Source organism: Syngnathoides biaculeatus, chromosome 7, assembly GCF_019802595.1.
Source record: "Syngnathoides biaculeatus isolate LvHL_M chromosome 7, ASM1980259v1, whole genome shotgun sequence".
Classification (NCBI taxonomy): domain Eukaryota; kingdom Metazoa; phylum Chordata; class Actinopteri; order Syngnathiformes; family Syngnathidae; genus Syngnathoides; species Syngnathoides biaculeatus.
The window spans coordinates 30,783,312-30,807,594 of record NC_084646.1 but is presented as its reverse complement, the minus strand read 5'-3'; the positions used below and the strand labels follow the sequence as shown (position 1 = coordinate 30,807,594).

Below are 24,283 nucleotides of genomic sequence, written 5' to 3'. Positions count from 1 at the left end.
TGCTGCGATTATGTATCGCACATTTCTGCACAAATGTCTCCATGCAAGACTGTCATTTCGCCACATTTAAGAGAATGAGTGAAGCTCCTTTAATTGGCGCCGAATTCAGTCCGCTGTAGACATACCCATAGTAGCACAGCCCACCCACTTTCAGATCCGACGGGTTGCCCCGCTCTGTCTATGAAATTACCAACACCGGTATAACCTGCTCTTGGTGGAGAGTTGTGATGTATCCTGCATAGGATTTTTTTTTTTCTCACAAAAATAAGGCTCTTGGGGGCTTGTCTTGGGAATATTTACGTTTTCAAGGTTTAGTGAAGTACCATTGTAGGCCGTTTTGTCCATTGTGTAAATCCTCATTCTGAATTTGTCTGTTCCATGTGCATATGTATACACCGCTAAAGTACAATATGGATTTAATTCAACGTTCACAGTTCTAGATTATGGTCTCATGTGCAACTGACATATGAATATGTTTTTAAAGAGTGTGGGACAAGGTGATCAGTGGCTCCTGTAAGATCCTCGTGTTTGTTGCCCTGGAGATCCTGCTCAGCTACAAGATTATGTTGTTGGGTGTCAGCCGACCAGAGTGTGTAGTCAAGTTTCTTTGCAATGTGAGTGAACAACTATCCTGTGGGCCAAAATGAAATTTTCACTCCTTAACAAGCCCACAGCTTTCTTGCTTCACCTTGTGTTTCCCTTGCAGATACCACAGGAGAACACAGATGTCATCGTGACTAAAGCTATTGATCTATGGCACAAATATTGTGGTACACCTATACATGCCATGTAAACTGTGAAGGAAATCAGGTTTATCCAGAGAAACTTCTAACTGGACTGTAAATCACTCATCGGTGTCTTGTTGCTAATAAAATGAGGAATATCTTGAAAGGACATGACACTGCAAGCAGCTAAATGAGTTGGTGAGAATATTAGCGTTTGAGAAAATAACCTGCCAAAATCACATTACTTGTTGAAAAAAATGTCATACATCATAGAAGACAATAATTAATACATGCAATTGCTCTGCTTTACATATAAACACAATCACTTTCTTTATTTACAAGTCTTAAAATGCTGCACTTACAAAAGATTAGCTTGCATATGCACGCACACACACACACAGACGCACACGCAAAGATCACAAATGCTCTTACATACAAACATAGAGAAGTCCTTCAAGTGATAAAAAATTCTGAATTCACTGGAATTGATATATACTTGACACAAATACAATTGCAACATTTCTGTTGTCCCACAAATTGAAGGAGAGGAAATTGTGGAAGATTTTGTACTTGCAAACCAAAGGCTTATTTCTGTCAAACTTGATTCACATGATAAAATGTCTGTCCTTGTTAAAGTCTGTATAGGGAGACCTTTGCCTTCACTAAAATAGGGGATATGGGACATGGCATATTGCATGGGTTTGCTTGACTGCTAATAACAAAAGACAACTCTGGTCTTTTTATTGTTTTTACATGAAGTTCTCTTTAATACATGTATAAATGAATCAAACAGCTTTAGCATAAGCTTTTGGTTTGCATATACTGTAGTGAGATAAAACCAAGTGTTGCAGTAATATTTTCAGTGTAAAATCATTGTTATTCATATTGAAGTTCTTTTCTCTGTGTATACAAATGCTGTATCAAATAAAATATGTGTAAATAAGGTGGTCTAATGCCTGTTAACACAGCTGTAGGCACAGTGAATCAAAAGGTAACTCAACTGTCAACATGAGGCATTGTGGGATGCTCCAATCATGTTGCTTTGGTTAAATGTAGGGAACAAGAGTCCGGAAGGTCCAGAAGCTTCTGAATGCATCCCATAAACCACGGGGGCTCAATGCGTCGATCGTGGAACGGCGTGCCCCCCCCCCCAAAAAAAAAAAAAACGTCAGCCAATGTTCCCTCTAAACTTCGCGCTTCCACAATTGTGTACTGCTGATGCAGTCTCTTCGCAGATATTCTGCATTGCACCCAAAAAAAAAATCCAATGCAAATTGAAAGTATAACATAAAGCTATTCAGTTTGTGGCATTTTGCAATGTGATTCAATGAGTGAAGGATGACTGGTTGTTACTGAAGTAGGTCTAATGCTCATATTTAGTCATGACTGCATAATTTCCTCTGCTCTGTAGCCAGATGTGTCCTTGAGTGATATCTGCACCCCTGCACATAGGCTAACCTTGCTGAACTGCATACTAGACACTTTGTAATAATCCATTGCCAGCTATAATCAGTTGAGACAGAAACCCTTTGTCTAAGTGGAAAGCCCCAATGTCATGCCACAGGTTTGATACCACCCATGGTCCGCCCTTCTGACAAAATAAAGGATGTGTGCTTTCTCTGTACCTTGGCACTTGTGTTCTGTTCACTTCAGCCATTGTCTGTAACTCATAAGTGCCCGGAATATTCTGTAAATAATAAAACTTCAAAGAAACTGTTCATCGTCTCCAGCCGTTATTTGGATAACCAACATTCTCACTACCCGAAATTAGACAAACGCGCGGAAGAAAAAAGTGTCCTTCAACATTACATCCAATGGCACAATTCACATACGTACTGTAAAAAATTAAAAGAGGAAGCCACTGGTTTCTTTTAGGCAGCACACGGAACTTTCTCTAACAACGACCGCTGCTCCGCCACACACTCTGTTTCCTACTTTACCTTACACCTGCCCCCCTCCCCTCGCCTACACTCATAATTACAAATGTTACAGTCCTTACGCGGCCCATCAATGTGTTTTATAATGACAGCGTCCACCACCGCTCCTTTAGTTTGCAACACAGTCTGGGCAACGTAGAGCAAAGACGAGCTGAACATGCTTCTTATGTTTACTTTCGATATTAATGGAGAAAGTTAAAAAAGTAATGCTGTTGTTTTAAAATGCAATGATTGTCAGAGTATGTGAATAATTGAAGAAAAAGTGATTAAACTGGATGAGATTTTCTCTTTTCCGAGTGGGAAAGGTCTGGTCTGAAGCCAAAGTAGAAAGTGCAGGATGAGATGGTTTGTAATTTTAAAATTCCATCTTGGCACAGCCTGATCCAGGATGAAAGCACAGACAATACAGTGCACAAAAAGCTAATTCTGTATTTTAAATATAGGAGGCAATATAACATTAACCTTAAAACGGTTTGGGAGCACCCCCCCCCCCCCCCCACCAGCACCGTCGTCGGCTTGCAAGAGGCTGGCTGCTAGAAAAGTAGATCTTGAGGTAATAAAGTCTGGGCACCCCTGTCATAAACAAAGATGAATCTAAGACTATTGAGCAGTTGATTGATGAATTTGAAGACATTCGATTTTGCGAGAAGAGCGTTGGGTGAGCGTTGAACTCACCTGGAAGCTATGAAAATGTTCCCACAAATACAGATATAGACGTCCCCGCCCACCCCCAATTTTATACAGTATTAAAGATCACTTAAGTCCATTGATGTCTTAGTGTGTAACTTTCTTTGTCAATTGCACATAACATTTCATTCTGCTTGAATATAGAACATGATCAATGTACCCTGTCACAATTCTCGACATAGTGCAATTTTAACAGAATAGAATTGTTGCTGCCTGCAAAGTGCCGTGTAACCTGAAAAATACCAGACATTAATGGATATACATAGATCCGTTATTCAATAGAAATAAAAAATGTCAAAGAAGTCTGAGACTGCATTAGAATGTCCAAATGCGTAGTAGTTGTAGTTTTAAAGACCAGTCTTCCTTAAATTCATCAAAATTGACAGACATTTGACTTGACAAAAATGTCAAGTTTGTTGATAGAAAAATCATTTTCAAATCTAAGTAGAGAAGAGAAAGAGATGCCAGGTATGTGGTCAGTTGGAAGTGATCACAGAAGAAGAGCAGCAGACACCTTTCTGACCACTGGTAGTCTGTGCGGGAATATCAACTTGGGCTTCCTTTATGGCCGATGAAACCTGCAGAGTAAGAAGTACATTTACAGGTGTAAGATGGGGAAACAATTCTTTTTCAACTGAGTTTTTTATTTTTTTTGCTTCAAAAGTGACCCAGTTCAGAAACTCAAAATTAGCAAAAAAAGACAAAGGAATGGAAATAAATGTAATCAAATATAAAGAGATCTACAAATAAGACTTGGATGATTCTGTTGAAACCACATATATTACATCCACTATATAAAAAGACACCCACTTTTTGTCCTCAATGTCTGACATGATTTTAGATGATTTTTTTCCTCTTTTAGGTCAATGAGGAAAACCATTATTTGTATTTGTGAAATGCCAGAATGAGAATTTCATTTTTATTTGGACAATTTTTCCCGCAAAAGCTATTTATTGTCATTGCTCAATACATGTGGAAATTTCAGCAGGCCAAAAACTAATTTTGCAAGAGTCAACTGTACAAAAAAATCAATAGATACTAAGACGTCGACCATCCGTGCCCTTTGTTGTATGCAATGGTTATACAGACTCTTCCAGAAAAAAAGAATCTCATGGTAAAATTCTTATTTCCATGATTCATTTCAAAAAGTTAAACTTTAATAGATTATAGATTCAGAACCGACAAAACAATTTCAATTTCTTTGTTTTTAAAACAATTTTTGTTTTTAAATAATCTTGGCTCTGTGCTCCTAAAGCCACAAAATTTTAAAAAATAGAATACTGTGAAGAAATCCCCATTTCTGTTTTTGAGGGAAAACATTTTTGTCACAAAGCAATCAAAATATGGCATATTCAAAATATGTAAATCATGAATACATGGTTGGAAATCACTTTCGTTTAATACTGCCTCAAAGCACCGTGGGATTGAGGCTGTCCCATTGCCTCCGCCACCACCGAAGCTCGGCGAAAGGCCTCCCCGGACGTTGGAGCTCAGCTTGTGGCCCGCCTTTGGTGGCGGCGGAGGCCTTTAACCTAGCTTCAGCGTCCAGGGCTAACGGCCTCCACTGCCAGGAACCTCGGCTCGCGGCCCGCCGCCAGAGCTCGCTCGCCGTCCGAAGAACCATCCGCGGCTGCTGGCCCGGAGCTCCCAGGGGCCTTTGCTTACGCAATTTTGTCACGCGTCGGCCTCTGAGTACTCAGACTCTGCGTCATTCCCCGTGTACCGACTCCTGCCTGTCCGCTCATCTGTTCTCGTCGCTCGACGTCCCAACTACCGCTGCTGCACCGGACTGCCTGCTCGATCCCCGACCTCTGCATACAATAAACGTGTCTCTTCTTGAACTACCTTGCGTCTTCCGAGTTCCTGCATTTGGGTCCTACCTCTCGTTCCGATGGGACGTGACAGATTCATAGTCAGAATAATCGGAGTCGTACTCAGGCAGCCGGTCAAACAAATCGTGGTCCTCCTAATATTCCGAAAAGTCAGAGTCCAGAAGAATATGAGGAGCCGGACGGGTCGTGTTCGGGACGTATTCATACCTCGCTGGCGGAGCGTAAGACACGGAAGTGGAGGACGTCAGGGAGCCTACCCGGATTGGACAGGCTTGGTCCTCCGGCAGACGGTCTACCTTGCGTCGGTCCCGGCGACGCCGGGTCTTTCCTGCTGGGTCCTGTGAGGGCCAGTTCGTTCTGTCACGTCCCATCTGAACGAGAGGTAGGACCCAAATGCAGGAACTCGGAAGACGCAAGGTAGTTCAAGAAGAGACACGTTTTTATTATATGCCGAGGTCGGGGATCGAGCAGGCAGTCCGGTGCAGCAGCGGTTGTTGGGGCGTCGGGCGAAGAGAGCAGATGAGTGGACAGGCAGGAGTCGGTACACGGGGAAACAATCAACGCAGGCAGAAGTGTCAAGGAGTCAGGCTTACAGGGTTGGTCGGAGAACGGACGAAGGTCGGTACACACAGGTTCAGTCAGGAATACGAGAGTGCTGGAACGGGACATAAAGCTCAACGAACTGGCGCCGACCAGTCGTTATAGGGGTCATATAAATATGGCGGATAATCAGCCCGCATGAGGCACAGGTGTGTGCCTCCCAATTAGCGCAGCTGCACGGGCACCCGCACAGCTCGTGCTGAAGCGGCAGGATCATGACAGTACCAACGTGAGGGCGTGCCTGTCGCCGACAGAGCAGGAACGGGGAGCGACCGCGGGCCGGTCGCCAACAGAGCAGGAGTGTGGAGCGACCGCGGGCCAGTTGCCACTGCCACTCCAGAGCACGGACGAGAAGCGGCTGTGGAGACGTCCAGGAGGTGGCGACAGTACCCCAGCCGCCTCACGCTCCCGTCCAGGAGGAGGTGGAGTTGGTGATGCTGCTGCCGCCCTCTCACGTTCCTGTCCAGGAGGCGGCGATGGCGTCGCTGCCTTCTCTCGTTACTGTCCAGGAGGCGGGGGCGACGGGGTCGCTGCCTTCTCTCGTTCCTGTCCAGGAGGCGGCGGCGACGGGGTCGCTGCCTTCTCTCGTTCCTATCCAGGAGGCGGCGGGGATGGGGTCGCCGCCTTCTCACGTTGCTGTCCAGGAGGGGGCGGTACTGGCGCCGCCTTCTCACGTTGCTGTCCAGGAGGGGGCGGTACTGGCGCCGCCTTCTCAAGTTGCTGTCCAGGAGGGGGCGGTACTGGCGCCGCCTTCTCAAGTTGCTGTCCAGGAGCTGGAGAGACTTCGGGGTGGCGGTCATGGCTCTGGTCCTGCTCTCCATCATCTTCTTCGCTCCTGAGTTCGCCCAGCCGCTTCAGGACCTGGCCTCGTTGGCGACCAATCCCTGGTCGTCTTGCAACGACGGCGTGGGAGGTTCTCGTCTGGAGCAGTGGCCTGCCTCGTTCTGGTTCCTGCCTCGCCGTTTGGTTCCTCACAGAGGTCGTCCGCCCGAATCGCCCCGTGGGGACCCTGGTGCTTGGCGTCCGGGTCGTCCTCCTGACCTGTCCACCCGGACGCCTCGTGTTTGGTGGCCTGGATGGCCACCAGTCTGGGGTTCAGGGGGGGGCGTGCCCTCCTCCGGACCCCCTTCCGCCCACCCCTGCCTGTGTTAATTAGTGTCTGTTTTTTCGTTTAGGCACGTCTGGGAGCCGTGCCTTTGAGGGGGGGGTACTGTCATGATCCTGCCGCTTCAGCACGAGCTGTGCGGGTGCCCGTGCAGCTGCACTAATTGGGAGGCACACACCTGTGCCTCATGCGGGTTGATTATCCGCCATATTTATATGACCCCGATAACGACTGGTCGGCGCCAGTTCGTTGAGCTTTATGTCCCGTTCCAGCACTCTCGTATTTCTGACTGAAGCTGTGTGTACCGACCTTCGTCCGTTCTCCGACCAACCCTGTAAGCCTGACTCCTTGACACTTCTGCCTGCATTGATTGTTTCCCCGTGTACCGACTCCTGCCTGTCCGCTCATCTGTTCTCGTCGCTCGACGTTCCAACTACCGCTGCTGCACCGGACTGCCTGCTCGATCGCCGACCTCTGCATACAATAAATGTGTCTCTTCTTGAACTACCTTGCGTCTTCCGAGTTCCTGCATTTGGGTCCTACCTCTCGTTCCGATGGGACGTGACAGAATTGTTTGCCAGCCAATCGCAGGGCACATGGACACAGACAACAGTTGCACTCACAATCACACCGAGGAGCAATTTAGAGTCTCCACGAATGCATGTTTGGGCTGTGGGACGTGGGCTGTGGGACGGTGGAGTAGCTGAAAAGTGTTGGCCTCACAGATCTGAGAACCAGCGTTCAATCCCTGCCCTCCCATTGTGGAGTTTGCATGTTCTCCCTGTGCCTGTGTGGTTTTCTCTGGGTACTTTGGTTTCCTTCCACAGCTAAAAAACATACATGGAAGGTTAATTGAAGGGTTAGGGTTAAGGTTAGTTACACTAAATTCCCTGTATGTGTGAATGTGATTCCGAAAAGTTCTTTATACAGTGAAAAAAATGAGTATTTGAACACCCTGCTATATTGAAAGTTCTCCCACTTAGAAATCATGGAGCGGTCTGAAATTTTCATCGTAGGTGCATGTCCAGTGTGAGATCATCTAAAAAGAAAAATCCAAAAATCACAATGTATGATTGTTTTTTAACGATTTATTTGTGTGATACAGCTGCAATAAGTATTTGAACACCTGAGAAAACCAATGTTAATATTTTGTACAGTAGCCTTTGTTTGTAATTACAGAGGTCAAACGTTTTCTGTAGTTGTTCATCAGGTTTGCATACAATGCAGGAGGGATTTTGGCCCACTCCTCCACACATCCTCTCAAGATCAGACGGGTTTCTGGGCTGTCGCTGAGAAACACAGAGTTTTGGCTCCCTCCAAAGATTTCTATTGCAGAGATGAGAATTTTTCGCCGATCGGTGGATTTCTGACTTTTTCAGACCATAATGACCATTCTCTAGATAAGCGCAAATCCGTTGAAGAAATTTAAAGGGGGGGGGGGGGGTATCGTGCACCTGCCTCTCGGTGGTGGGCTCCGAGCTGCAAGTTCAGCTTAGTGCTAGCACAAGCACGACTATCATATGCCGTTCTAACTTGCTGGGTAGTGTAAATATTTGCACTTTGCGACATAAACATTAAAACTTGTTTGCGGCAGATTACTCGATTGGACAACAGAGTTATACAGTATAACGATCCAATCATGTTAGTGGTTAATCGAGTTTCACCATTGTCATGTACATGTGTTCTCGGTTCTCAGAAATCGCAGTGTAACTTGTTAGTTAGCCAAGTAATGGCGCGTGGGACTTAGATGGCGCGAACTGAACAATGGTGTGTTCAAAGTTTAACGATGGCGAAAGTGTTAGAAAAAAAGGATGAAGATCGAGCGAGACTAGGATACTGGAATCAAAAACTGTTTCAGATGGGCATGGCTTGAAAAAAGTGTAACCGTGCTGATAGGACCGAAAACGGAATCAACGTCTAAGTCCGAACACAAACAAAAACTGGACATTCCCGGCAAAGTACTGTGCACTCTGTGTTCCGATAGGAGCAAAATATATCCATGCTCTGAATTAGGCAAAGAGGTTGTTAACCATAATCTCACAATACATGGCTGCGTTCATCCTCTCCTTAATACAGTGAAGTTGTCCTGTCCCATGTGCAGAAAAACATGGTACTACCCCCATGCTTCATAGTAGGAATGGTGTTCTTAGGACAGAACTCATCATTCGTCTTCCTCGAAACACAGTTAGTGGAATTATGACCAAAAAGTTCTGTTTTTGTCTCACCTGACCACAACACTTTCTCCCATGACTCCTCTGTATCATCCAAATGGTCATCGACAAACTTAAGACGGGCCTTGGCATGTGCTGGTTTAAGCAAGGGAACCTTCCGTGCCACGCATGATTTCAAAATATGACGTCTTAGTATATTACCAACAGTCACGTTGGAAACGGTGGTCCCAGTTCTTTTCCGGTTATTGACCCAGTACTGTCATGTAGTCCTGGGGTAATTTCTCACCTTTCTCAGGATCATTGAGACCCCACGAGACATGCTTCCAGTCTTCAAACTTGTAGCAGGTTATACAGTAGGCTTTGACCAGCCCGTTCGTAATTCAATAAATCCTGCTGATTATGGACCGAATTTTGTGAATACTCGACGTGGCACGCTCCTGGAGACGACTTCAGTGGACTAAAACCATCATCTGTGCAACCATAGTACCCAAATTGGAGCCGTATCATTTGCGTCGAAGCTGCTTGGCCCAAGTTAGCCTAGCTCAGACCACTAACAACAAAAGCGTCTGTTTTCTAATATTTACTTAGGAGGAAAACATCAAACGGCAGTATCTACACATCCTGCAAAACCTACGTATCATATACAACGAGGCTAGTGAGTACTCATAAGAAGTTGGGCGAGTGGCAACGTCAACTTAACTTGCTTCTCGGCCGAGTATTCCTTTGCTTAGCTTGATAACAATGAGACGTGTTTGTGATCAATTCGTGGATGTTGAAGAAACATCAAACGCGTGAAACTTCATAACTTGTACGATGAGGACCGTGTGGATTTATAGAAAAGTCTTATCTTAGTCCATATGAGTTCTCAAATTGGTGCCGTATCGTTCGCGTTGAAGCTGCTCAGCCCAAGTTAGCTGAGCGCACTAACAACATTACCTTGAGGACCAATTATCAACTGTGGACTCAACCTTGAGGGCCATTGTGGTTTGAATCCCTTCCATCCACGTATCATTAAAATTGACATATCCTTTATATATATATATATATATATATATATATATATATATATATATATATATTTTTTTTTTTTTTTTTTCAAAACACAGGTCGTATGTGGTTGGCTTCCGGTTTTCGAAATGGTGACAACAATTCGAAGAGGCTCTCACCTGCGAGACCGTTCAATAACTAAATCCTGCTGAATTTGGACCGAATGAGTACTCCACGTGGGATGCCCCTGGTGACGACTTCAGTGGACTAAAATCATCATCGGTATAATTTTAGTACCCAAATTGGAGCAGTTCGTGTTGAAGTTGCGCAGCCTAGCCTAGCCTAGCAATGTTTGTAATCAAATATTCGCTTAGGAGGTAAACATTCAAGAGTGAGTACGTACACGACCTGCAAAACCTACGTTTCATTTACAATGAGGACTGTGAGTTCTTACTCAGTTACTTATACCAATTTAAACGTGCCTATAGGCCCAGACCGCCTTAGCTTAGCTGGCTAACAACGAAAAGCATTTGCGATGAAACAGTGATGTTGAAGAAGCATCGAACGTGTTTAACTTCGTAACATGTAGGACCTAAACAATGGTTACAACAAGGGACCTGAGGACGTATCAGAAATTTAACAAGTCTTATGTTAATACCCAAATACGAGCCGTATTGTTCGCGTTGAAGCTGCTCAGCCCTAATTTAGCCTAGCGCGTTAAGAAAAAGATCTTATGTGTTGACTTTGTATATTTGATTGCTTTTATCTGACTTTAACTTTAACATAGACTAAGTAGTGTGTGAATTGTGTATCTTATGTGCTGACTTTGTTCATTTGATTGCTTGTTTTTGTCTATCTGCAGCCTGTTGGGCAGCACATTATTGTTCTATCTGTCAGCCGGTCCTAAGCCCGGATAAATGCAGAGGGTTGTGGCATGAAGGGCGAACGGCATAAAACTGCCAAACATATATGAGCGTTCATCAAATTACTTCCATAACTGATAGGCCATGGCCCGGGCTAACTACGCCTGCCCCCGGCACTGTTAATTTGCAAGGCCTAGGTAGAAATTCAGGTAATGTAGGTCAAAGACAAAAAAGAGGAGGGAAGTGGCTTAGTTGGCAGAAGAAAAGGCATGCACAGTACCTACAACTGTGTGTTGGGACTATGACAGAAAAAGATCAGGAGTTAGTTGACATGATGATTAGGAGGGTTAGGGTTAGGGTTGATGTTTTGTGCATCCAAGAGAGCAAGTGGAAAGGGAGTAAGGCTAGAAGCTTAGGAGCCGGGTTTAAATTATTTTACCATGGAGGAGATGGGAGGAGAAATGGAGTAGGGGTTATTTTAAAGGAAGAGCTGGCTAAGAATGTCTTGGAGGTGAAAAGAGTATCAGATCGAGTGATAAGGCTGTAATTTGAAGTTGAGGGTCTTGTATGTAATGTGATTAGCGGCTATGCCCCATAAGTAGGATGTGACCTTAAGTTGAAAGAGACATTTTGGAAGGAACTAGACAAAGTTGTCCTGAGCATCCCAGAGAGAGATAGAGTTGTGATTGGTGCAGATTTCAATGGACATCTTGGCGAAGGAAACAGGCATGATGTAGAAGTGATGGGTAAGTACAGTATTCAGCAAAGGAACTTAGAGGGTCAGATGGTGGTGGACTTCACAAAAAGGATGGAATTGGCAGTGGTGAACATTTATTTCCATAAGAGACAGGAACATAGAGTGACACACAAGAGCGGAGGTAGGAGCATGCAGGTGGATTATATTTTCTGCAGACAATGTAATCTGAAGGAGGTTACTGATTGTAAGGTTGTGGTGGTAGAGAGTGTAGCTCAACAGCATAGGATGGTGGTGTGTAGGAGGACTCTGGTCACGGGTAGGAAGATTAAGAAGACAAAGGTGGAGCAGAGAATCAGGTGGTGGAAGTTGAGGAAGGAAGAATGCCGTGTGGCCTTTTGGAAAGCGGCGAGATAGGACAGGAAGAGCTCCCGGAAGACTGGAATACTACTGCCAAGGTACTCAGAGAGGCAGGCAGAGAGTACTTGGGGTGCCTTTTGGTAGGAAAGAGGAGAAGGAGACTTGGTGGTGGAACCCAAAAGACAAGAAGTCATCCAAGGAAAGAGATTAGCAAACAAGAATTGGGACATGGAGAGGATGGAGGAGACGCGGAAGGAATACATTGAAATGCGATGTAGGGCAAAAGTAGAGTTGGCGAAAGCTAAACAAGAGGCATTTGACGACATGAACACCAGGTTGGATACAAAAGAGGGAGAAAGGGATCTCTACAGGTGTACCAGAGAGAGGAATAGAGATGGGAACGATGTTCAGCAAGTAAAGGTGATTAAGGATAATGATGGAAATATGTTGACAGGTGCCAGTAGTGTGCTAAGTAGATGGAAAGAGTACTTTGAGAAGTTAATGAATGAAGAAAATGGAAGTGAAGGTAGAGTCGAAGAGGCAAGCGTGAATGACCAAGAAGTGGCAATGATTAGGAAGGGGGAAGTTAGAAAGGCAAGAGTACCACAGATGCATTATTTACCTTGAGGATACTCATGGAAAAGTACAGAGAAGGTCAGAAGGAGCTATATTGTATCTTTGTAGACCAAGAGAAAGCCTATGACAGAGTACCAAGAGAGGAAATGTGGTACTGCATGCGCAAGTCTGGTGTGGCGGAGAAATATGTTAGAATAGTACAGGACATGTATGAGGGCAGCAAAACAGTGGTGAGGTGTGCAGTTGGTGTGTCAGAAGAATTTAAGGTGGAGGTGGGACTGCATCAGGGATCTGTGCTGAGCCCCTTCCTGTTTGCGGTAGTTATGGATAGGCTGACAGATGAGGTTAGATTGGAATCCCCTTGGACTATGATGTTCACAGATGATATTGTGATCCGAGGATCAGAGGAACAATTAGAAAGATGGAGGCATGCACTGGAAAGGAGAGGAATGAAGATTAGCCGAAGTAAAACAGAATATATGTGTATGAATGTGAGGGCCGGAGCAGGAGGAGTGAAGCTTCAGGGAGAAGAGATAGCAAGGGTGGATGACTTCAAATACTTGGGATCAACAATAGAGAGCTATGGGGAGTGTGGTAAAGAAGTGAAGAAACGGATCCAAGCTGGGTGGAACAGTTGGCGGAAGGTGTCTGGTGTTCTATGCGACAGAAGAGTCTCTGCTAGGATGAAGGGCAAAGTTTATAAAACAGTGGTGAGGTCGGCCATGATGTACGGATTAGAGATGGTGGCACTGAAGAAACAACAAGAAGCAGAACTTGAGGTTGCAGAAATGAAGATGCTGAGGTTCTCACTTGGAGTGAACAGGTTGGATAGTATTAGAAACAAGCTCATTAGAGGGACAGCCAAAGTTGGATGTTTTGGAGACAAGGTTAGAGAGAGCAGACTTAGATGGTTTGGACATGTTCAGAGACGAGAGAGTGAGTGTATTCGTAGAAGGGTGCTGAGGATGCAACTGCCAGACAAAAGAGCGAGAGGAAGACCAAAGAAAAGGTTAATGGATGTTGTGAGGGAGGACATGAGGACAGTGGGTGTTAAAGAAGAAGATGCATGAGATAGGCTTAGATGGAAAAAGATGACATGCTGTGGCGACCTCTAACGGGACAAGCCAAAAGGAAAAGAACAAGAAGAAACACAGGTCGTATGTGATTTGTATACCTGATGTGATTGTGTGTTTATTGTGATTGCCTTCATTTGATCTTAACTTTAACATAGATTAGGTGGCATGTGAATTGTGTATCTCATGTGCTGACTTTGTTTATTTGATTGCTTCTTCTTTTTGATTATCTACAGCCCGTTGGGGAGCACACTATTGTGCTACCTGTCGGCTTGTCCCAAGCCCAAATAAATCCAGAGGGTTGTGTCAGGAAGGGCATCCGGCGTAAAACTGTGCCAAACATATGAGCATTCATCATATGAATTCCTTAATGGTTAGGCTGTGGCCCCGGGCTTCCTACACCCGCGCCCGGAAATGTCAATTTGCAAGGCGTAGGTAGAAATTCAGATAATGTAGGCCGAAGACAAAAAAAGGAGGAAAAAGAGGAGGAAAGTGGCTTTGTCGGCAGAAGAAGAAGAGAAACATAACAGACCATACAGCTGTGTGTAGGGACGTTGAATGTTGGGACTATGACAGGAAAAGCTCAGAAGTTAGTTGACGTGATGATTAGGAGAAAGGTTGGTATATTGTGCATCCAAAAGAGCAAGTGGAAAGGGAGTAAGGCTAGAAGTTTAGGAGCAGGGTTTAAATTATTCTACTACGGAGTACATGGGAAGAGAAATGGAGTAGGGGTTCTTTTAAAGGAAGAGCTGGCTAAGAGTGTCTTGGAGGTGAAAAGAGTATCAGATCGAGTGATGATGATAAAACTTGAAATTGAGGGTGTTTTGTATCATGTGGTTAGCATCTATGCCATACAGGTAGGATGTGACCTAGAGTTGAAAGAGAAATTCTGGAAGGAACGAGATGAGATGAGGTGTGTCTGCATCAGGGAACCGTGCTGAACGGAAGTAATGGATAGGCTGAGAGATGAGGTTAGACTGGAATCCCCTTGGACCATGATGTTCGCAGATTATATTATGATCTGTAGTGAAAGCAGGGAGAAGGCGGAGGAACAATTAGAAAGATAGAGGTACACACTACAAAGGAGATGAATGAAGATTAGCTGAAGTAAAACAGAATATGTTTGTGAATGAAAGGGGTGGAGGAGGAAGAGTGAAGCTCCAGGGAGAAGAAATAGCGAGGGTGGACGACTTCAAATACTTGGGGTCAACAATACAGGGCAATGGTGAGTGTGGTAAGGAAGTGAATAAACGGGTCTAATTGAGAGGGAACAGTTGGCGGAAGGTGAGAGAGAGTATCCTCTCGGATGAAGGGCAAAGTTTATAAAACAGTAGTGAGGCCGGCCATGATGTATGGATTCGAGACAGTGGCTCTGAAGAAACAACAGGAAGCAGATCTTGAGGTAGCAGAAATGAAGATGCTGAGGTTCTCGCTTGGAGTGAACAGGTTGGATAGGATTAGAAATGAGCTCATTAGAGGGACAGCCAAAGTTGGATGTTTTGGAGACCAGGTTAGAGAGAGAAGACTATGATGGTTTGCACATGTTCAGAGGCGAGAGAGTGAGTAGAGGTAGCAGGATGCAGGATGCTGAGGATGGAGCTGCCAGGCAAAAGAGCGAGAGGAAGGCCAAAGAAAACATTGATGGATGTTGTGAGGGAGGACATGAGGACACTGGGTGTTAGAGAGGAAGATGCATGAGATAGGCTTAGTTGGAAAAAGATGACACACTGTGGCAAGCCCTAACGGGACAAGCCGAAAGAAAAAGAAGAAGATTGAGACCTCACGAGATGATATCTTGCATGGTCCTCCAGTCCGATTGAGAGTTACTATCATGTTTAGTTTCTTCCATTTTCTAATGATTGCTACAACAGTGGACCCTTTTTCACCAAGCTGCTTGGTTAATCTCTCCGTCACCCTTTCCAGCCATGTGGAGCTGTACAATTTTGTCTCTGGTGTCTTTGGACAGCATTTTGGTCTTGGCCATGTTATAAGTTTGAGTTTGAGTCTTACTGATTGTATGGGGTGGGCAGGTGTCTTTATGCAGCTAACGAAATCACACAGGTGTGTCTGATTCAGGATAATACATGGAGTGGAGGTGGACTAACAAGTCTTTGAGGGTCAGAATTCTAGCTGATAGACAGGTGTTCAAATACTTATTTGTAGCTGTGTCACACAAATCGGTAAAAAAATCATATATTGTGATTTCTGGATTTTTTGTTTTCGATTATCTTTCACAGTGGACATGTACTTATGATGAAAATTTCAGGCCCTTTCATGATTTCTAAGTGGGAGAACTTGCAATATAGCAAGGTGTTCAAATACTTATTTTCTTCACTGTATCAGCTTATTGGCATGAAAAGGATGGCTGTGTTCATCAGACTTCAATCCAAAATATTCCTACATCATTGTAGTTAGGTTTCCGTTAATGCCACTCAATTTTCTGTGACTGTGGGACAACCGGCTCACCGTTAAACTTAGCTTTTTGCACGAGCGCCTGCATTTCAAAAAATTCCCACGCTCGTGTGCGTCTACTCACACAATCAGAAGACGGGTCCCCCTACCCTTCCTCATCTCTGCTTGTCTTAGACCATGATGGTTTTCATGTGTGCTTTCGTCTCGTTGCAGAAACTTTATTTTTCTAATGACTGGGCACCTGTAAGCACCCTCTTTTTTATGCTGCGATGAACGGCCTTAAGTACCGGGACGACCGCCACAGCACAACACATCGCAGGTTTCTACAAACCCGCGACGCATTGTGTAGGTGCGCCGAAACACCCCGTTCCAATACTTAGGATGGTTGACAGTGGTCCCTGTGAACGTATTGTAAAGTGAACTGTATTGTAGCAAGGGAACACTGAGAATGTAACATCTGGTTTCAACACAATCAATTAACAACTTCTAGGCAAATTAATCTGTGGTACTCTTTCTCGGCAGGAAACCATAGTGTTGCTCGCCAATACTCAGGTTTGTCTTGAGTCTAGACTTCACGGCTCTCTCCTTTAACTTTATTGTGTGGCTCATGAGCTTTATTACTTGATAGTTCCCACAGCACTGCACATCGCCTTTGTTCTTAATAATGGGCACAAGCACATCTTTCCTCCATTCCTCGGGCATCTTCTTAACCTCTATAATTCTGTTAAACAAGTTGACCTAAAACTCCACAGGCACCTCTCTAAAATATTTCCATACCCCCACATCTATGTCACTGGGACCAACTGCCTTACCGTTTTTCTTCCTCTTTAATGTCTTTCTAACTTCCCCCTTTCAATTTGTTGCTGGTCCACCACACTTGCCTCTTCTTTCGCTCTCATTTTCTATATTCATCAACTGCTCAGACTATTTGTTTCCATCTATTTATTTCTTTTCCATCTATCTATCACACTGGCACCAGTCAACACATATCTATCCTTAATCACCCTTATTTACTGGACATCCTTCCCATCTCTATTCCTTTGTCTGGCCAACCTGTAGAGATAATTTTGTCCTTTCATGTCCAATTTGGCGTACTCATATTCCACTTATTTAGCCGTTTCCTTCTCTATCTTTGCCTTATGTCACATCTCAATGTATTGCTGTCTCCTCTTTTTGGTCCTCTTCGTCTCCCAAGTCTTCGCTAGCCCCTTGTATGATTTCCTGTACTGTGAGGTTCTACCACCAAGTCTCCTCTCCTCTCTCCCCAGAAGATACACCAAGTACTCTCCTGTCTGTCTCTCTGATCATTTTGGCTGTAATGGGCCAGTCTTCTGGGAGGTCCTCTTGTCCATCTAGAGCCTGTCTCATCATCAACATACCCTCAATTTCAAGTTTCAGCCTCATCATTCAATGTGATACTCTTTTCACCTCTAAGACATTCTTAGCTAACTCTTCCTTTAAAATACTCCCTACTCCATTTTTTTTTCCCATCTATACCATGGTAAAATAATTTAAAACTACTCCTAAACTTGTGGTCTTACTGGTTTTCCACCTGCTCTCATGGACACACAAGCTATCAACCTTTCTCTAAATCATCATGTCAACCAACTCCCGAACTTTTCCTATCATAGTCCCAACATTCAAAGTCCCCCCACTCAATTCTAAGCTATGTGCTTTCCTCTTCTTTCTGCCAAAGAACCTGCTTTCCACCTTTCCTTGTTCTTCGACCCACAATAGCTGAATTTCCACTGGTGCCGTGCAGGTTAACAACCAGGGATGTTGTTATCCCGAGCTGCGACCAATAAATCCAGTATGGGATTCTTTATATGAATCCTCATATTTGTTTTGCAGTGTTTTAAGCCGTATCCCCTTCCTGACGCAACCCTCTGTTTATATCTAAACTAGACAAATTAAGCCTTTTAGGACAATTCTACCGTGTCTTTACATCTTTGTGGGAATGGGAAGCATTTGAGAAAGTCTTCGATTAGTCCCACACTGCACAAAGCTGTCATGATCTTACAGATATTGTGACGTAGGCACTTGTCCAACATCAATGAACTTTGCATGTTTATTTTAAAAAAGTAATCTGATCTCCAATATTCATGTGCGCTTAATACTCCTTTTATCCAGGTGGGAATGGATGTGACAGACAAAATGTTAGTCCAATTGTTCTGATGTTTTCTTTCAAAAGGTACCAAAGTTCCTACCAGTTCCATACATACAAACATACTACCATTCATCTAGTTGCGCATTTCATCAGTGATGAGTCTAGGCTAACTTAACCCTTGATTTTTATGAAAAAGACAAAGAAAGTGACAGACATTTTTATTTTACCTGGTCAGGTGACGACTTGACTCGTGCACATCCATTTCTGTGCTTTTAAACTCATTCAACTCTTTTCTTATTGCAGCCTGTATGACATTCAAAACACAGATGAATAAACTGTAGTTATTGAGTGATTAATCCAGACTGAATTGGAGTAGTTTAAATTTGGCAGGAACCTTGTCAGCAGCTGTTAGTCTTGTCCAGGGCTTATCTGCTCTCCTGTCATAGTCCTGAGCCTCAGCAACTTCCACGTAGTCACTAAAGCGAATGAGGATCTTTGCTTCTCTCAGCTCTTCCACGGTGGGCCTCTGGCTGAGCTAGAGAAGGGAGTGAGGACCATGTGTGAGCCACAAAAAAACCAGGTCAACTTTAATTATTGCAGAAGTCGTCCTTAAACAGTAGCTGCAGTCGACAATCCAAAGTTGAGCGTCTTAGAAGTCATAATTTTTTCATTTGTCTGTGATTTTTATGATGCTTCCGCAAAGGCTACCAGAAATTGCAAAAAGCAAAAGTGTGATGACCCACATGGAAACAGAATGAAAAAACATTTCATTTTTTGTCTCACTGACAAATGACATCTAATCAGACTGTTTTAGGTCAGCCAGGATCACTAAAATTGTTAAATGCCACAATGAGATAGACATTTTCTTCGAGAATTCTACAGTGAAGAAAATAAGTATTTGAACACCCTGCTATATTGCAAGTTCTCCCACACACAAATCATGGAGGGGTCTGAAGTTTTCATCATAGATACATCCACTGTGAGAGAGATAATCTAAAAATATAAATCCAGAAATCACAATGTATGCTTTTTAACGATTTATTTGTGTGATACAGCCGCAAATAAGTATTTAAACACCTGAAAATACCAATGTTAATATTTGGTTCAGTCGCCTTTGTTTGCAATTACAGAGGTCAAACGTTTCCTGTAGTTGTTCACCAGGTTTGCACACACAGCAGGAGGGATTTTGGCCCACTCCTCCACACAAATCTTCTCCAGATCAGACAGGTTTTTATTTCTTTCTATTTCTATTTTCTTTTCTATTAAAGAAATATGACTTATAGGTGAACCTACTCAACCATTGTCTCCAGTAATCATAGCGAGACTAGCTCTGTACAATAGCAGGCCACTGGGTAACAAATCTTTGCATTAGTGACATCATTATAACGTAGTCTGAATTTTTTTTTCTACAAAACGAAACGTTGTAAGGGTAAAATGTGAACCTCAAAAAACATTGTTTCCAGTGAACACTGCAAGACTGGCTCTATACAATATCAAATCACTGATCAATCTATGCTTTTATGACTTTACGTTCTACTAGTTCTGTAATACCATTTTAAATAAGACAACACCAGCAAATTATTTTATGAGCAACAAAAAATGCTGTTGTATTGTTGCTATTTATAAATCATTTTGGTGTAAAGAAATACTACTGAGAGATTATAGCTCTTTTGAATATTTTTATTTTAGTAAAGTTTTATCCACAGGTTATTGTTTTAATAATTTATAGACCTCCAAGATGCAATGCAAAATTTATGGGGGATTTTTCAAAAGTGCTTTCAATTATTTGTCATAACACATTTTGCTCATAACGTGAGACTAACATTCATATTGATGATAACACGAAAAAGAAAACGGTTCATTCAGCAGCTGAAACCATTGACGAGCTTTCTTGACTCAGTGCTATCTGACTTTTTAAAAAGTAGTGCAAAGTCACTGCTAGCAATTTGCAGGTAATACTTTATTGCTCACTTCAGTAAGGTGACTTTCCTAAAGCTCTGAATGAGCTTTGAGCTATTCCCAAAAAGTCAAACTCTGAATGCTTCCATCTTAGGAAGCCATAGATAGATCCATCTGAAACCTAGCCTTCAGAGCCAAAATTGTCAGTCATTTTTAATCAACTCAGCAATTTCTTGAACTCAAATGGACTTTTTGATCAATTTCAATCAGGTTTCCAAACTCATCACAGTACAACAATCTGCTCTTATCAAAGTGCTAAGACTGAATACAAATTTGGGAAAGGTCTCATTTCTGGTCTTGTTGGATCTCAGTGCGGCTCTTGACATGGTAGGTCATAACATACTACTGATAATACAAGAAAATAATATAAATAACCATTTGCAAATACATTCATACCTACAGCCATTTAGAGTCTTCAATCATTCAACCACATCTTTTTGGAATGGAGGAGGAAACCGGAGTACCCAGAAAAAACCCATGGAAGCATGGAGAGACCATGCAAAGTCTATGCAGTGGGGCGATTTCAACCCCGCTCCTCAGAACTGTGAGGCAGATGTGCTTACCAGCTCTGTCCTGAGTTTTAAATATTTAATAATTTAAAAAATAGAACAGTACAATAGCACTTAAACGTCATGAACGTGACTTATGTAGCAATTTATGCATCTTTTAAGTTTTGAAAAGCATTGGTATACACAATGTTGGGCCTCAACTCAATATGCAGTATTGCACACCACAACTGCACACAAATGGAATATGTTGTGATGTCAGCCTCAAATGTGTAGCCAAATTTGAATTCCAGGTTAAAAACCTCTTTTTTTTCCGTCATGCTTTTTAGACCGTTTTTAGTCTTTTAGTCTAGTTGAGGAATTAAAAACTACAGTCATCCTCATTTGGGTGTGTTTATTTGCTGTCATTAATAAAACATTTAGGCGGCACGGTGGGGCAGCTGTGAAGTGTTGGCCTCACAGTTCTGAGGACCAGGGTTTAAATTTCAGCCGCACCTTTGTGGAGGTTGCATGTTCTCCCCGTGCCTGTGTGTGTTTTCTCCGGGGGCACTCCAGTTTCCTCCAACATCCCAAAAATATGCATTAATTGGAGAGTCTAAATTGCCCCTAGGTGTGATTGTGAGTGTGACTGCTGTCTGTCTCCATGTGCCCTGCGATTGGCTGGCAACCAGTTCAGGTTGTACCCTGCTTCCTGCCCGTTGACAGCTGGGATAGACTTCATCACTCCCTTGAACCTTGTGAGGATAAGCGGCTCAGAAAATGGAAGGATAGTAAGAAATTTATATTGACTTGAGCCAAGAATGATCTCAATCTGTAATTTTTCCAGAGAAAACAGCCCACTTACAATAACACAAATCATAGTTTTAGAAAGCAATATACATCACCATGGCAACTATCTTGCCATTTGAATTCTTGAAAGTATTGTCTGCAGAGTGTTAAAAGTAAATAATCTGTCTTACTTTTTTGGATAAATGTCTCTTGATCTCCCTCTTCTCCTCCTGCTCCTCCAGATCATTTCGAGCTAAAGGAGAAAAGAAAGAAAAGAAAATGCTTTTTTGTCCAGTCTTCTATTTTTAGCAGAAAAAAAAACTGACTTACGTTTCAGAATATTCCTCTGTTCCAGTTCCTCAGCGGTTGGGCGTTGACTCAATCGTCTGGGAGGGAGAATTCATTTCCAGAGGAAGAAATAATGTTTATGGTCACCAATATATTTTTCCAATATCTACTTCATTGACCACAATGCAGATCACTCATACCAGTTTAGTTTTGTGTTTTAAAAGAAATGTATATTTTAAAATTCTGCAGGGAACAGTTTAATGATTTATTGCATGGGTTCAAATTACATAGTACTGGAATATGTCAACTAGATTACCAATGGAAGATGCTCCAACATAATACGGTGCAAGTCTCAAGGTGTCATGAGTTGTATTTCTTTGCATTGCTTACATGACCATAAACAATTTCAGTATCTATCAGATTTCTTCCCAGGTTCCATTATGCTGTACTGCATATAGTTATATATTTCGATTATCCAATTTATTTATAGAGGGTGTTAACTACTGGTAGCATCCCCACCGTGTGAGTTTGGTTGCAGTTTGCTGTCGGGACTCGAGTCTCTCCTGATTGGACTGCAGTGGCAGAATGTTCTTCTCCTCCAGCTCCCTCTTCGATGGACGGTTACTGATTTTAATGGCTAAAGAGTCCTTCCGTAACACCTTTAGGGCTAGTGTGCCTATAGTGACAATATAATTAATCAATCATCTTAACATTCTTATATCACATTCTGACCTATCACAATAAGGTGTGTGACTGGTGTTTATAGAGCAGCTGAAATAAATATTTAACACTTCATTAAAATATCACCAGATGTTGAGAACAATCCAGGTAATCCATACAAACAAAGAAAGTTGAACACATAAGAATAGAAATTACTTTGTGTGTAAAAATGTGAAATGACACACGGGGAAAACAGTGAGCACATGAAAAAGGGAGGTGAAAAAAGGTAAGAAAAGCCAAGAGGACCTCAAAAACAATCAAATCAATCAACGGCAATCCAGCCACTTGTCAGTGCCAATGAATTTCACCTACTTAAATTCTAATTGATGGCCTACAAAAAGGTCAAGACACATCTCATGATGGGCAAGAGCAAAGTGGTGTCTTAAGACCATCACTAATTATTACAAAACAATGATGGCACTGGTTACTGGCACATATCTAACCTTCTGGGTGTTCCAGTTATCATGGTTGGAGCCATAATATGTAAATGGAAAACATCATCTGACCATAAATTTCCATTGATCACGTATTCCTCGCAAGATTTCTGACAGGACTGCAAAGTATAATTGTAAGAGTTGTCTTCAGAGCCAACTGTGAAGAGCTTCAAAAATACCGAGAATTAGTAGGTACTGTTGTCACAAGGAAAACTAAGTAATGTATTTTGCCGCCATGGCAACACAGTGCCTTGTGAAAGTATTCAGCCACCTTGAACTTTTCAACCTTTCGCCACATTTCAAGTTTCAAACATAAATATATATGTGTGTGTATATATATATATATATATATATATATATATATATATATATATTTTTTTTTTTTTTTTAAATCAAAGTCAAAAATCAACAATTGAGGGAGGCCCCATAGCTCAGTGGTTAGAGCATTGGTTTGGTAAAGCAGGGGTCATGAATCCATATTCCACTGAGGCCTCCACTCTCTGAGAGGGGTTGCATCAGGAAGGGCATCGGGTGTAAAAACTGTACCATACAAATATGAGCCTTCATCTGAGATGTCACTCTGTGGCGACCCCTAACGGGACAAGCCGAAAGAAAAAAAATATCAATAAAAGGGACACAATCGTGAAGTGGAATGAAATTTATTGGATATTTTATACTTTTTTAACTTATAAAAACCTGAAAAGTGGGGCGTTAAATATTATTTGGCCCCCTTGCATTATATGTCTTTATCAGTTTTGCACATCGAGAGACTGAAAGTTTTGCCCATTCTTCCTTGCAAAACAGCTCGAGCTAAGTGAGGTTGGATGGAGAAGGTTTGTGAACAGCAGTCTTCAGCATTGCCCACAGATTCTCGATTGGATTCAGGTCTGGACTTTGACTTGGCCATTCTAACACCTGTATACGTTTATTTGTGAACCATTCCAATGTAGATTTGGTTTTATGTTTTGGATCATTGTCCTGTTGGTAGATAAATCTCCATCCCAATCTCGGGTCTTTTGCAGAGTCCAACAGGTTTTCATCCAGAATGGTCCTGTATTTGGCTCCATTCATCTTCCGATCAATTTTAACCATCTTCCCTGTCCCTGCTGCAGAAAAGCAGGTCCAAACCATGAGGCAGCCACCACCATGTTTGACATTTCGGGCGGTGTGTTCAGGATGAGGAGCTGTGTTGTTTTTACGCCAGACATATCATTGTGGCCAAAAAGTTTGATTTTGGCTTCATCTGACCAGAGCACCTTCTTCCTTATGTTTGGTGTGTCTCCCAGGTGGCTTGTGGCAAACTTTAAAGGAAACGTTTTATGGATATCTTTGAGAAATGTCTTTCTTCTTGCCACACTTCCATAAAGGCCAGATTTGTGCAGTGTACGACTGATTGTTGTCCTATGGACAGATTCTCCCACCTCAGCTGTAGATCTCTGCAGTTCATCCAGAGTGATCATGGGCCTTTTAGCTGCATCT

The 24,283-nt window shown here is 42.9% G+C and overlaps 2 protein-coding genes across 5 annotated transcripts in view; one reads left to right on the top strand and one right to left on the bottom strand.

The window, feature by feature from the left end:
• The window catches only part of tbc1d7 (TBC1 domain family, member 7), a 64,145-nt gene extending 61,692 nt beyond the window's left edge, over positions 1 to 2,453 (top strand). The window contains exons 5-6 of one of the 2 annotated variants that reach the window (XM_061824266.1): positions 485 to 614; positions 707 to 2,453. In XM_061824266.1, coding sequence (XP_061680250.1) covers positions 485 to 614; positions 707 to 793 — 217 coding nt within the window. In that variant the 3' untranslated portion in view covers positions 794 to 2,453. The remainder of the gene's footprint in view (positions 1 to 484; positions 615 to 706) is intronic. The other variant, XM_061824265.1, reaches the window with a different exon arrangement.
• Positions 2,454 to 2,972: 519 nt separating this feature from the next.
• The window catches only part of phactr1 (phosphatase and actin regulator 1), a 77,032-nt gene continuing 55,721 nt past the window's right edge, over positions 2,973 to 24,283 (bottom strand). The window contains exons 8-14 of one of the 3 annotated variants that reach the window (XM_061824262.1): positions 22,170 to 22,326; positions 21,693 to 21,748; positions 21,554 to 21,615; positions 18,524 to 18,664; positions 18,357 to 18,433; positions 5,439 to 5,583; positions 2,973 to 3,927 (exon numbers count right to left, since the gene is read on the bottom strand). In XM_061824262.1, coding sequence (XP_061680246.1) covers positions 3,826 to 3,927; positions 5,439 to 5,583; positions 18,357 to 18,433; positions 18,524 to 18,664; positions 21,554 to 21,615; positions 21,693 to 21,748; positions 22,170 to 22,326 — 740 coding nt within the window. In that variant the 3' untranslated portion in view covers positions 2,973 to 3,825. Of the gene's footprint in view, positions 3,928 to 5,438; positions 5,584 to 18,356; positions 18,665 to 21,277; positions 21,346 to 21,553; positions 21,616 to 21,692; positions 21,749 to 22,169; positions 22,327 to 24,283 lie in introns of all 3 variants that reach the window. The other 2 variants (XM_061824263.1, XR_009795627.1) reach the window with 2 other exon arrangements.